This window comes from Malaya genurostris, chromosome 3, assembly GCF_030247185.1.
Source record: "Malaya genurostris strain Urasoe2022 chromosome 3, Malgen_1.1, whole genome shotgun sequence".
NCBI lineage: Eukaryota > Metazoa > Arthropoda > Insecta > Diptera > Culicidae > Malaya > Malaya genurostris.
Window position 1 is genome coordinate 286194412 of NC_080572.1, and position 15477 is coordinate 286209888.

Consider the following 15477-nt stretch of genomic DNA (forward strand, 5'->3'; position numbering starts at 1 on the left):
ACACTCGTTCCTGCTTTTTTGGTCAAATCACGTGTTGACATTGATTTGTTCTTCTTGATTAGAGATACCACTTTCTGGTCCAGTTTCGGGTTGGAAGAACAGGGTTTTCTGCCTCTTCTTGGTAGCTCATCCAAAAATGGTGTTCCCCAAACTTTTTAATGATGGTTTTAACACTGGCATGATGAATTCCAAATCGCTTTACCAGTTTTCGCATAGTAATTCCCTTCTCACTTAGCAATGTGTCCAGAACCTTAGTTTTCAATTCCTTTTCAATACGCGACATTTTGAAAACGTAGAATTTCAGTGGCGTAGTGGCGAAATGGTGCACGAAATACATATGAACGCAGGTTCGAGTCCTGTCTCTGAGCGTATCTTTTTCCAAAAAATCATCTTTTCTGCAAAATTTTTCATTCATATGACTTCTCCAATATATGTTTCCACTCAGTCATTGCACAATGTAATGCTTTTAGGCAATATATGTTTTTGAAGTCTTTCATCACACGAAAGACGAACTCTTGCAGCTTAGAGACCTTATTGATAGTATATTCAATGGGCTATTTGTAATTCATTTTTGAATCCAAGGTAACTAAAAAAAATTTAAATTGTTTAGGTAAAGTAGAAATATGAATGGTTCAAGATGACTACCTAATGAAGTGTCACCTGTAAAATTCATAATTTTTTTCTGCGCAGTTAACAATTTCGGATAGGGTAAATGCTCCCTATTTCATCTGAGCTCCTATTTCCATCTTATCCCATCACCTGAATAATATCTTACAACGTACCTGAACCAAACTGTGAAATGTTTAAAAAAGAATATTTAAGCTATTGTCACACTTTTCCATTGGACGAAATGGTTTTAAATTCTTCGGTGATCGTTTTTTTTATTTAAAACAAACTCACTTTTCGATTTAGGACACATTTTCGTCTTAAGATTTACAGTTCGTCATGTTTCTGAAGATCTACTAAACGATTCGTCTCAAAACATGGTCACTGTTTCGCACAATTACACTACTTTTGAATGCTGGATGACTTCATAATTGGTAATGTTTACTTGCCACTTGATTCATTAACGATTAAAAATTTCAAAAACTACCCGACAAGCAATAAAAGTCTTCAAAAGTTTGAGATGAAAGTTTTTCACTTAGTTCACATGATTGCGCTTTGTTTTCATCTCATTTGGTTTCGCAAAGTTGCCAGGTTTTCTCATAATGTTACAAAACAAATTTTTTTTTCTTCTTCAAATTATCATCAACAAGTATTTTTTTTATGGTATCCGTGACATTATATTATTGATATTTCTATTTCAATAAAACTATTTCGGCTTCGAATATAACCAGAATTACTAATGAAAAAGCCATTGTGGCAAGTTTAGTAGCACTGGTTTCCTTCCGCTGTATGTCAACATAACGCTGTTAAGTACGTGTGTTTCATCGGCTGTGCACAGAGATGCCAAATATTTTCATAGAAAATATTTATTGCTTTGCATAAAAAGTCTATATCTGCTCTATCTGTTTTCACTAGTAAAATGATGTTGAAAGATAATTCTTCATATCTGCGAAGATTTCCATTTTAACATGTGATTTGTCCGTTGATAAATAAACTTTTAAAGAATTACTGCAATCAAATACTAATAGATACTCAGAGAGGAAAGTCTAATTTTTTACTTCTCACTTTTTATGAACCTGTACAAATCTGTATTACATTTAGGAAATCTGTATACCTAAAATCTGTACTCTGATTTAAATCAGTATGCGAACGCAAAAATCTATACAGTACAGATAAATCTGTATAAATGGCATCTCTGGCTCTGCATTTTGTTTTTAGAAGGGCTAGTGCCTAAATAAAAACAATTCCTGTTTTGTTTTGTTGTTAAGTTTACCAAATTAACTGCACTGTAAAATTGCAAACATCGAAATGATTCCAAACTAGTTCCAAAAATACCGTGTGTTGTCTTATAGTTGGCATTAGGCCATTTTTAAGAATAATTCGGACATTTTGAGCCTAAGAGTGTAATAGTGCAATATTTTGGTTTTGATTGCTATCGCCATTGCTAATTTATGGGATGAATAAAGGACCAACGATAGGATGAATATAAAACCTTTGAGGTGGAATTAGGAGCACAGTAATGAACATATCAGAAGTGTTTTAGCTGATTTTTTAATATTAATTTAATTTCCAAAGAATGTGAATCAATTCTCCATGTGGAGCAAGGCGAATTAAGCAAAAATATGAAAAAATCGTTGTGATTGGCTAAATCAGGTTTTTAAGGTCGTCCTTACAAATGAGATGAAATAAGGAGCCCTTACCCTATAGAACTTAGCTCCGAAACTCAGTTCTAGAGTTGGATTTTAGTTCAACAATCTTCTGAATCTAGTTATTGAATTCAGTTACACTTCTAGAATTATGAACCTAAATTTTGCTATCAAATTGTAGACCTGCATCCCGGAACTGAATTCTGATCCTTAATTCTGGAATGCATTTTAGAACTGAATTCGGGAAATACAACAAAGTTTTGGATCTGAGTTCTGGTGCTGTATTTCAGTCTGTGGTTCCAGATCTTCAGGTTTAGAGCTCAGTTTCAGCGTTCTCAACTTAAATTCTGAAACTGAATTTCAACCTCAATTCCAGTTCCTGAATTTTGTTTTTAAGGGCTGAGGCCAGTGTGTTTTAGGGCTATTTTCACGCTTCAAATCTGATTTTCTCAGAAACGGTGACGAATATCAAAAAACCCAACTGACAATCTCTTAGAAAATTAGTTTAAATTATTCTGTAAAAATTTCAGAATGATTCATTGACATTAGCGGTCGGGAAAGTCTTTTTTTTTAAGGATGAATTGCATATCTGAAAACGCCGTCTTTCAACTTATTCATTGAATATCTCACCTTCAAAAGCATGCATCAAAAATCTATCCTGACAATGTCTAGATAATTTAATTTTAAAGCGATTAGTGCATAAAAACATAGGTGTTGTCGCGATAAAAATGAAGTGATTGTTATTTTTGTGAAGGTAAGTCGATTTCTATGCACGCGTCATTTTTTCTGTTTCAATTTCTTGGTAACGTAACGAAACATGAGAGAGAAATAAAATCGGCTCAGCAAGGTTGCCAAACAAGCGGTGGCTTTATTGAATTTAATGTGATGTAGTCACACTTGTAACCGAAAATTTCAAAACTTTCTTGGCCACCCGGCCACATCGAGAGTCATTTTGCACATTTGCGAGAGAGCATGGAGAGAAATGTAATACGCACAGCGAGCCACGTGGTTTCACGCGACCTACTGGCCATTTCATTTCTGAGATTAAGTTCCAGAGTCCAGGTCTAGAACAAAGATCCTGATCTCAGTTCCTGATTTAGTTTCCAAAATTCAGGCACAGAATCAAGTTTTTAAATTTGGTTGAAGTTCTAGAATTCTGAAAGTCGATGCTGGCCCTGAATTCTGGATATGGAACTGAATTCTATATCTGGATTCCAAACCTAAACCTTACAATTGGATGCTGGTCTGAACTGAACGAGTCAACTATGAAGACTAGAATGAATGAAGCATCATATTTTTACCATCTTTAATTATCAAACATTTTAGGAAACTAAAATTTTGATTTAGGGAGTAGCCTTGTTAGTGCTAGGGAATATAACCAATTTCACTAGCTTTGCGTTTCGTCTTAGACTCGTCAGTGCATAACAGTTTCTGTTGAACTGTTCAATCACTTCATTAATTTCTCTAGATGTCAATATTTTGCTACGATTTGTTTAATCACTTTAAAATTCATATTTTACAATCAGCAAAGAATAAAAGATTATATATAAAAAAAACGACGGTGTTGTTTCTTTATGGTGTTTATTATTTAAAATTCTGGAGCGAGAAAAATCGTTCAAACCCCTACTATTTTGACAGATACTGTGAGAGATATTACATAACAAACTAGAAAAAAATTTGACATACAAGTTTGTATAACTCGGCAATTAATCATCAGATCCAAAAACAACAATAATAACTTACATACTTCTAGCGAATCTCGGAGATCCACGCCTCTTTATTTTACACACACGCACATACAGACACACAGATGTTTACTGAGTTCGTCAAGCAAAGTCGATTGATGTATGACACTTGTTTCGGAAAAGTTTTCCAAAGTTTGAACGAATTCTGTTTCTATTTTTTACACATTCCAACCAATAAAACAAACCGTTCTCTTTCAACATTCCTTTATTGTTACTGTCTATTATTTGTCTCACACATAAATACATCTCTTTTATCTAAAAATGCCTGATGTTTGTTTTCACAATTATGGGTTAGAATAAATACATTACACTTACCATCCATCTTCACGCCGCCATCTGACGCTGTTTCTCGGTTTTTCTCTCTCTCGTAAATGATCTGTTTCAAGCAGGACCAAAGGAAAAACCGTGGTCACTGGAATGCCCTTAATATCACACTTTTTTTTGTTGTTTACTATTCAGCTCAAAATATCTACTCGAATCTTTCTCTTATCTTATCGTCACTATTATTACTAACAGTTTGTATGTACAAAAATCCCTGTAGAGTTTGGTCGATGAGTTTTTCTGTGTTTATTGTTACATTGTTTAACACTAAATGTTCTATATCTAGGTATAAACGACAACAACAGCTGGGACATGAACCGGTGAAATCTAACCCCCGAAATCTTGTACTGTTTACTTCGCCAACGAACTGCATACACACACATATATGGGTACATATCAATATTTAAAAATTTTTGTCGTTGTTTTTTTTCGTTTTTGTTTGTTCTTGATGTTGTTTCTGTTGTCGTCGTGTTTTGGCACATGCTTTCATGTCTACGGATATGTTGGCATACGTCGGCTAATCATCCACCTGCTATCGTTTACCAAAGCAAGCCATGAGAAATTTTTGTTTTTTTTTCTCGAGGGAATTTTATTTTATGGTCATTCTGAGAAGTGAGAGGCTGAAGGAAATTGAATGCCTTACAACGTGTACAGCAATTGTCAGAAATACATTCGTTTGTACTGGATGGTAATCTGGCAATTTCTATTAATCAATTAGATTCAAATTAAAGCTTCAATTAAAGCAGAAACACGAAAGATAAGTTAAAAAAATGTTTTTTGCTTATTCAACTAGCATTTAAAATGTTACGTTTAGCCTGCATGCCGCATCGAATAACAACGGCCAACGATGTGTCAACTTTGCGGCCTCCCGAGGAATGGTAGTCAGAAGCACCTTCATTCCCCGCAAGGATATCCACAAAGCTACCTGGAGATCACCGGACCAACAGACCGAAAACTAAATCGACCACGTTTTAATCGACGGAAAATTTTTCTCGGACATCAACAATGTTCGCACCTAGTGCGAATATAGATTCGGACCACTACTTGGCTGCTGTATGCATGCGCTCAAAACTTTCGACGGTGGCTATCCAACATCGAAACCGAACGTCGCGGATTAACATCGCGCGGCTCCGGGATGCTGGAGTAGCCCAAGATTACGCGCAGCAGTTGGCAGTGGCACTACCAACGTAAGAGCAGCTTGGTGCAGCTACTCTTGAAGATGGCTGGAGAGACATCCGTTCTGCCATAGGTAGCACTGCATCAGCAACGTAAGGAACGACTGGTTCGACGACGAATGTGAACAGTTAGTGGCCGAGAAGAATGCAGCTTGGGCGAGCAAGCTGCAACACCAGACGAGAGCAAACGAGGAGCGATACAGACAGGCGCGGAACAGACTAAACTCGGTATCCCGTAGAAAAAAGCGCCAACAGGAAGACCGAGATCGCGAAGCGATGGAACAGCTGTTCCGTGCTAATGACACAAGGAAGTTCTACGAGAAGGTGAACCGTTCGCGCAGAGGCCATGTGCCACAGGCCGATATGTGCAAGGACACCAACGGGGATCTTCTCACGAACGACTGTGAGGTGATCGAGAGGTGGCGGCAGTATTTCGACGAGCACCTCAGTGGCGATGTGGCGGAATACGAAAGTAGCGGCGCGGTAACGAACTTGGAAACGCGTGCGGAGGACGATAGACTGCCGGTCCCAGACCTCCAAGAAGTGGAGGAGGTGGTAAGCCGGTTGAAAAATAATAAGGCCGCTGGCGTTGACCAACTACCAAGCGAGCTACTAAAACACGGTGGTAATGCACTAGTGAAAGCACTGCACTGGGTCGTTACCAAGATCTGGGAGGACGAGATATTACCGGAGGAATGGATGGAAGGAATCGTGTGTCCCATCTACAAAAAGGGCGATAAGCTGGATTGCTGCAATTACCGCGCGATAACTCTTCTGAACGCCGCCTACAAGGTACTCTCCCAAATCTTATGCCGTCGACTTTCACCGATTGCAAACGAATTCGTGGGACAATATCAGGCAGGATTTATGGGCGAACGCGCTACCACGGACCAAGTGTTCGCCATCCGCCAGGTGTTGCAAAAGTGCCGCGAATACAATGTGCCCACACATCACTTATTCATCGATTTCAAATCAGCCTACGACACAATCGATCGAGAACAGCTATGGAAAATCATGCACGACTACGGATTCCCGGACAAACTGATACGATTGGTCAAGGCTACGATGGATCGAGTGATGTGCGTTGTTCGAGTACCGGGGATAAACTCGAGTCCCTTCGAAACTCGCAGAGGGCTACGGCAAGGTGATGGCCTTTCGTGTCTGCTATTCAACATTGCTTTGGAGGGTGTGATAAGAAGAGCGAGGATAGACACGAGTGGCACGATTTTCAGAAAGTCCGTCCAGCTACTTGGTTTCGCTGATGATATTGATATTATAGCACGCAACTTTGAGAAGAAGGAAAATACGTACATCGGACTAAAAGCTAAGGCCAACCGGATCGGACTAGACATCAATGTGTCAAAGACAAAGTACATGAAAGGCAGAGGCTCGAGAGAAGATAACGTCTGCCACCCATTACGAGTTCTGATTGGTGGTGATGAAATCGAAATGGTCGACGAGTTCGTGTACTTGGGCTCACTGACACCAGCAGAGAAATTCAGAGACGCATACTGTCAGGAAATCGTGCTTACTTTGGACTGCGCAGGACGCTTCGATCGAGCTAAATTCGCCGTTGTACGAAGTTAACTATCTACAAAACGCTGATTAGACCGGTTATCCTCTACGGGCACGAGTCCTGGACAATGCTTGCGCAGGATCAACGCGTACTAGGTGTTTTTGAACGGAAGGTGTTGCGAACCATCTTCGGCGGAGTGCGGATGGAAGACGGTACGTGGAGAAGGCGAATGAACCATGAACTGCACCAGTTGCTGGGAGGACCAACCCTCGTCCAAACGGCCAAGGTCGGGCGATTACGGTGGGCCGGGCACGTTGTTAGAATGTTGGAGAACAACGCGGTTAAAATGATTCTCGATAATGATCTGACCGGTATAAGAAGAAGAGGCGCGCAGCGGGCAAGATGGATCGATCAAATTGAGGACGACCTGCGGACCCTTCGCAGCTACCGAGGCTGGCGGCGAACAGCCATGAACCGAGTTGAATGGAGACGCCTCCTGCATACAGCAGAGACCCGCGTGGGCTACGACTGAAAGAGTAAGAGTAAGTTAAAATATTACCAAGTTAGCTTGCTTTTTTCCTTCAGCTTTGTAACACTTGAATCAAGTGATTGACGTGAATTCAAAAGCGCTATAGCAGAAATCTTATCTGGAATTCTCTTTCGTCTCGTGTTTTACCCCAAAACAAATTTTAGTAAATTGAGAAGTAGAATTTTCCTTTCATTCGAGAAACCCAACATTTGTTTTCTACTCTAATGAAAATTACTACTGACTTGTTTTTCATGGCATGCCTCGAAATTTAATTCGGAACTAGAATTCAAGTTTTGAATTCAATTCTAGCATGCAACTTCTGAACCTGAATTCAAAAAATAAATTCAGGGAATAAATTCTGGTTCAGAAGTCAGCTCCAAAGTTTCGACTCGATCCACACAAGAAAATCAAATTTTATTGAAAATTTATTTGAAATTGAATTTTTTACAAAACTATTCTAAAATTATTTCATTTTACTAACTTCGGTAAAACATTCACCGGTTTCTGGTAATTCACACGATAACTTTGCTGAAAAGTTGTTTCTTTTTCACTAGCGTATTTGGAAACATTGTAACGTTCACCGATTTTCAGTAATAAGTAAATCAACATGGAAAAATATGTAAACTGTGCTGAGCTTGAGTGATTTTTGTGAACGTCCAGTTCGATCAACGATAACCCTTCAGGGTATCTTGAAGAGGTGTCAGGTAATATAGAATATGTATAAAATTTCATCGAAAATCTATAAATATCCTAAGATGACATTCTTCCTCAAACCTATGATGTTCCTACATTGCATTTTAAAGGGGACTTGTTAGCAGACAACTTGTGAAACTTATGTTATTTGAAAAAAACTGGAGCATAACTGCGTCGTCTGCCATGATTCAATACAGTCTTAGATCACATATAAACACTATTAATAAATTGTTCACTGACTGTTCAGCTGTTTAAAAGTCTGTAAAATTTTCACCGTCTGCAGAAAAAAAAACATAGTGTGTGTAATAAGGTGGGACAAGGTTGTATGGGAAAAATTATTTTCTCGCTCCACCAAACTTTTCGTGTTCCTTTTGGGTCCCATAGAAACTATGCAAAATTTTAGCTCGATAGGAGAAACTATATTTTCGCGCCCGCGGTTCAAAGTTTGTATGGGATTTAGTATGGGAAAACTAACTTTTAACAAAAAAATCATCTGGAGGTCACCCTATACACTCAAAAAATCAGCGGGCATGTAATTTTTGTAGGAAATTTAATGAGGAAGAAAACCTTCGAAGACTGTAACATAATCCGACATCGGTAAAAAATGTTATTAAAGAAAAGCCGACACAAGGTCCGAACGATGGCTCATTCGTTAATGTATCTAGCACCACTGCTGCTAGTGGTGGTAATATGAGTTTGCTTTCTTTTATTGTGCTACAACGGTTGATCTGAGTTGTTTGATGTCTTCACAATAGTTGCTCGGTGTAGTTTGAAGATTTTTTTAAACTTAAAAACCATGTTCCAAAACTCACTGTAAAGACACACAAAAAACTAACTTTTTTATTTGAAGAAATACAATTTTGAAGTCTTCCACAATATTGTTAATAAACTCAAATACTATAACTTTGTCGAAGACATAAACCATCTGCCTAATATGGTTTAGAAGATATGGATGATTTCATTTAATATTATGAAAAAAACATTGATTCCAAGTTTTTCTTTTTCTTATTTTTCTATCGTTCCAGAATTCAGAAGTTGATTTCCTGAATCAGAATGCTGGAATCAGATTCTGAACTTAGATAAAAGCACTAAATTCAGTTCCAAAATCTAGTCCAGAAACCAGCACCAAAAATCGAGCTCCAAAATCCAGAATTCGGGAAGCAGAATAAGAATCTTCGTTTTAATTTTTAAACCTGCGCTCTGAATCTAAATTCTAAACCAGAATATAGGAAGACCAAAATCTAGGTTCCGAATTTAGTTTTGGAATTCATTATCAGAATCCAATGCAAGTTAGGCTCGTACAGTTGAAAAACGGGACTGATATGTGCCCCAAAACTTTCCTCATTGTTTTCAAACGTTTGATAAAACCTTATTTTTAAGTTTTTTATTGTTATTTCACACAGTTGAAAATTTAATCATAAATTGCTGATCATATTTCTGATGGCATGGAGAGAGTATCATGTTGCTACATTTCGAGGTATTCACGATTGAGTCATACCCATTCTTTCACAGAGCGAATTTCTAAAAGGCGTTCCATAGACGTAGTCCTACGTCAAAAAATCACTTCTTAACAGACCTTAGGGGACCGACTGACTGACGGCTGCATGCATGGAAAGCTATAGCAAACTTCTACAGGAATCATGAATAGCCAACTTCGAAGCCAACTTGAGGTTGCGTTACAAACCCCCTAAATAGATGTCAATAGTTTTAAGCAGTTCTCTTACTCGAACCGTCACTAGATGTAGGCTGATTATGTTGTGGATTAAGATGCGGTTGATGGTGATGGGATAGAATCTGCTGCTGCTGTTGTTGTTGCTGATGCTGAGGCTTATGTTGGTACTGCTGTTGCTGTTGCTGCTGCTGCTGCTGTTCCATACCAGAGGCAAACAAGATCTGCACCTGATCCTGTCCCATTTGGTATTGCAGCAAATCCATACTGTTACTGGCGGATGTTCGGGAAGCCGCTTCCGTCGTGTTGCTGCCGGTCACGTTGGAAGACATCGGCATCGGTTGCTGCTGATGATGATGATGATGATGATGCGAGGGTTGTTGCGATTGCTGCGAAGATTGTGGTTGCTGCTGCAGTTGATTGATCGATACGGGCGTCAACGGCATGTAGGAAATCATGTCACCTTCCGGTTCCACCAGCAGTTTCGGTTGACCGGTATCGACGAAGTTGTGTTGCTGATTGGGATGGAAGATTGGTTTTTGGTCCGGAGTTATGCTAATTTGTTGCTGCTGCGAATGATGATGGTGGTGGTGGTGTTGTGGTTGTTGTTGCTGTTGTTGTTGTTGCTGTTGTTGCTGTTGTTGCTGTTGCTGTTGTTGTTGGTGATGTTGATGAGGATGCGGGTTTGGTGGTGGATTGGTCAGACTAGGATGCGCTTGGTACTGCTGACTAGCATGTGGCGGTTGATGATGCTGAAGGTATGGAGCACTGTTATTACACCTACTGAGACTTTCGTCGGTACTAGTGGGTTCGGCGGTGAAGGGTAGGGTGACGATCGACGGAAGCAATCCATATCGAGCCATCAACAGCTGTTCCTGTACCCGTCTCAGTTCTTCCTGTTGTTGTATGATCAGATGCTGAAGTTCCTCGTGCTTTCGCTGTAGGTGACCTTGAACCTGATTCTGGGCAGGAGTCAACACAACACCACCCGCTTCCGTCGGTACCGTCGGAGGAATGGGTGACAAAATTCCGCCACTGGCTTCCGGTAGAAACCCGGTATCCGGTTGAATAGGAACCGCTGCCAAATACTGCTGATGTTCGATGAAAGGAGCCGATAGTTTAATTGCTGTAGCCGTCGGTGGTGCTCGCAATTGCTGGAAAGAATCTACTGGCTGCTGAGAATTGACGGTCGAATGCTGGTGGTGAAGTAACAGCTGAGGGGCCGTATTCGGCACCTCATGTTGCGTGTGCTGAGTTGTCGTACTGGTCGTCTTTGAACTGTAGGTGTTAGATCGTATCCGTGATTTCTGAAACGCGGAAATATTTGTAATCATGAAACCTTCAAACACGATGTGGCATTACTTACAGAACTAGATTGAGTTTGCATTGACTGTCGACTGCCATGAGAACCGACGGACACGGAGTGTTCCGAATCGGGTCCCGGTCCGTGGTAGCTGCCATAACGATGTCTTCCCCGGGAAGACAAATCAGTTGGGGATCCACCAGGTGTCGGTGCCATTCGCACCGATCGGTTACTCTTTGTACTCCAGAGAGAAGTTGCCATCCGACTTTGACTGGAGTTCAGTTGGAATTTTCGATCCACATTTTCTGCATCGTCGGAAAACTTATTCTCGCCACCAGTTTGGTTTCTCAACTGTTTCATCACGTCGGTATAGCTAACCACTCGATGGGTACAAACTACGAATTCGGGTTTGGAGTTCCACTGGTGATACGTGATGTAAAAACGAGTCTGAAGCCAGATCCACTGTTGTCCCTTCGTCAGAAATCGATAGTAACAGGAGGTACCTTCACCGTTTTGCATTACTAAAACCATACAATAATCAATCAACTGAACACAAAACAAAAGGAAACTTCAAATACGTACAAGCTTCGTGCGATGCCACGACCTTTTCCAAATCATCGAAATGATAATAATCGTAACCGGAAGTACCCAGCACTTCGAACGGTAGGTACCCGATAATAGGAGGCGCCCGATGATCAAGAAACAGAAACTTCCACTCCATACTATGTCGGGAAGTGAACTCACTTTTCGAACTGTCCACCACGGACATCTCCCTGATCAGCTGTGGCGTCTGAAGCCTTCCGGTTCCAACGAAAATTAGTCTCGTGTCAGCATCAGTCATGTAACTGCTGAACCTGGATGCGGTCATCAAAGAATCAGCATCAACATCACTTCCTAGAAAAGAAAGATTCCACATTCGAATTTTTCAACTCAAACAAAATATCTTCTACTCACTGAAGTATCCTGTAAACTGGACTAACTCGTAGGAAACCTCCAACCGATAGTCGGTCGTACCGCGCTTAATGTAGCAGGAGAAGGTAATCTGGTTTTCCCGGGATATCCCGGCTTGCAGAGGATCCACGATTGCCGAAGGATTCAGCAGTATATTGTACAGGTCGTTTTGGTCATCCTCGTAAACCATATCGTAAACCGTCATGTTGAGTAAGTCACTCTGGAAAAAATGAAATTATTTTTTTTTGCATGGGATCCAAAACAAAGCATGTACCGGTAAATGCCCCAGCAGGGAAGTGATGGACTCCGAAGCATAGAAAACACGTCCCGTGGAGGAAAACACGAATATGAATCCATCCAGCGCTTCCAGAATCAGGTGGGTGAACTCCTCGTTGGACAGAAACGACGGTTTCCAGTCGGTTTGAATTTCGTGCACCCGCGAGCGGACGGCAATTTCGTTGTGACTTTTCAGGAATGCTATCGTGGACTTCAGCACCGTACTTTTGTCCATCTTTCGCGTGTTGGAAGAAACCATCGAGTTCAGTTCGTTGACCAGCAGATTGAACTGGTCACGACGTTTCTTCTCACTGAGGTTCCGGGATTTTCTGCCGAAAAAAAAAATGTTTTTCACGTGATTCCGTCGAACAATCAGGTTCAGTACCCAATTACCTTTTAGTGTCATCCTTATCGTCCGGATCATCGTCCATCATGGCTAACGTTTTGATAGTTTGTCTCTTGAAATCTTTCTCCTTAGAAGTTCGTCGATGTCAGATCACTGTGTATTTCTAATACAATCCCTAAATAATATCACAAAAATATACACTAATAGAATTTCAATGGATTTTCTTGGGTCACAGTAAGAAACACAAGCTCCGTTGCATTATTCTGCTGACCATCATCGGACAAGGTTTTCCCAGCTCCCAATCAAATTATTCCACAGTCTTTATAAAGTTGCGCTGAAAATAGAAAATAGAATATCCTCTCAATACAATTGGAAACTGTTATCTCAAATACATAACATGTATATCAATAAAACAAAGTCCATACTATATATTATTATGCAACAAGTCAAACGACTTGTTGGATTCACACCCATACACTCATCCGTCTCATCCGTCTCTACCTGCCGCATAAACATCAACCGGGTTGCGGGAAGCAAATACGAACAAAACTACGGTCCGGTTCCAGTATGTACATAGAATACCTACACCGTAACTTAGGCAACCGGATTTTCCACCCCATCAAACACAGTGGGGTGACTTAAACACACACACACACACAGTCACAGTTTTTCCACAACCATCATCGTCATCAGTTTCAGATTTGCTAGTGTTTAAGACGATACGTGAAAAGCAGTGTTTGCACCTCAGACAGCCTGAAATGAAGGGATCAGGATGCCTTCATTGAGATGATTACTATGGTGATCCCTTTTACTATTTAAATATTTATTGGAATCATCTCAAACGGCATTAGTTTAAATAAACAGTGTTCCGGTGCGAACAAGAAATCGAAAATTTCAGTGAGTGATGTGAGCCATACGAGTTGAACCTGAGGGGGGAGAAGGGTACGGGGTGATATAATAATTGATGCTGAAATAACAAAAGTGTGACCGGAGAAAAAAAAAACGAGAGAGAGAGAGAGAGAGAGAGAGAAAGAAAGAGAGCATATTTGCCATTCCAATTAACCGGTGAACAATAAAATTTCTTTAAAGGCGATTTGCAAAATCTCACAAGATATCGACCTAAATTTTTCGTAACAGGAAACTTAAATGCAAAGCATGTCCAGTGGAATTGTAGGCAAAATAACCGTAATGGAAGAATAATTCATAATCAACTCTGCTGCTGGTTACTTTACAGTTCTCTATCCCAGTAATCCGACTTGTTTCTCTTCCGTGAGAAACCTTTCTACAATTGAGCTGGTTCTAACAGATCAAAGACACATTTGTAGTGAACTGATTACTCATACTGACTGACTACTCAATCGGTTGAAGAATGTTCGTCGATGACAACATTAACGTTCTCGTGATCCTGCTATGAAAACCATAGTTAAGGATTTACAAAAAAAAAATCATTTGCGAAATAAAAATTTCGCTAAATAAGTTAACCCATCGTCCACGTACCATGCGCGTGGGTAGTTTTAGGAAATTTTCGATGGAAAATTTGAAACATTTGCCAAAACCAAAAACATACAGACCTTTGAAAAACTTTTATCTATCTGCAGGCAGAAAATGGCTGTGAAATTCGGAGTATTTTCCGAGTGTTATCAAAAAATAGCTCTGAAAAATGAGTGTTTTTGTGATCTTTCAAAATTATTTGGAAAAATAATACGATGACATAAAAAACTTTTTCAAATAAACCTTATGCTAGCTACATGAATTACATTCAGACACATTTTATAAAAAAAAGATTTTCATGCTTTTCATTGAAAACCAACGAATTTCATATAACCAATTTCATTGTATTTTGACGATTTGGAAATATCAGGTGTACAACTTTGCTTCCGCCGTTTTCCGATAGGTGGCTGTACCGGCTGAGGCTGGTCAAAATACATAGATGATAATGCCTTTCAAGTGAGTGTGTACAGTGCCTAACGAATTGTCATCGCCGTTTCAGTGACAGTTGTTCTTGTTTTCGTATTATTCACGCTCGAAAATGTCTGTTTATGTGCCCAATTCTCGCCATTTGCGGGAAGTTTTACTTTTCTTTTACAATTCGAAAAAAATGCAGCTAAAGCGCATCGAATGCTCTCAGAAACTTACGGTGATGCTGCTCTGAGTAAAAGAACGTGTCGGGAGTGGTTTCAACGTTTTAAAAATGGTGATTTCGATGTCGAAGACAAACATGATGTTGGAAGAGAAAAAACCTTCAAAGATGAATAACAATTTACTACGAGCTCTTTAACCCGGGTGAAACCATCACAGGAGATCGCTACCGAACGCAACTGATGCGCCTTAGTCGCGCGCTAAAAGAAAAGCGGCCACAATATCAAGAGCGACATGACAAAGTCATCTTCCAACACGACAATGCTCGGCCTCACGTCGCAAAAGTGGTCAAAAAGTACCTGGAAACGCTGAAATGGGAAGTCTTGCCCCACACGCCGTATTCCCCAGATGTCGCCCCATCCGACTTCCACTTATCCCGTTCGATGGCACACGGCCTGACAGATCAACATTTTCAATCCTTCGAAGAGTTGGAAAAATGGATTGCTTCATGGATAGCGTCAAAAGAGGACTCCTTTTTTCGAGCCGGGATCCGAAAATTGCCGGAAAGATGGGAGAAAGTTGTCGCCAGCGATGGACAATGCTTTGAATAATACATCTGTAA

General features: G+C 40.1%; 1 protein-coding gene across 1 annotated transcript in view; it reads right to left on the reverse strand.

The window, feature by feature from the left end:
- Nucleotides 1–4184: 4184 nt before the first annotated feature.
- Nucleotides 4185–15477, reverse strand: part of LOC131434531 (circadian locomoter output cycles protein kaput) — a 29702-nt gene continuing 18409 nt past the window's right edge. The window contains exons 2-7 of the mRNA XM_058601286.1: nt 12824–13110; nt 12429–12759; nt 12158–12374; nt 11786–12097; nt 11267–11724; nt 4185–11207 (exon numbers count right to left, since the gene is read on the reverse strand). Coding sequence (XP_058457269.1) covers nt 9939–11207; nt 11267–11724; nt 11786–12097; nt 12158–12374; nt 12429–12759; nt 12824–12864 — 2628 coding nt within the window. The 5' untranslated portion in view covers nt 12865–13110 and the 3' untranslated portion in view covers nt 4185–9938. The remainder of the gene's footprint in view (nt 11208–11266; nt 11725–11785; nt 12098–12157; nt 12375–12428; nt 12760–12823; nt 13111–15477) is intronic.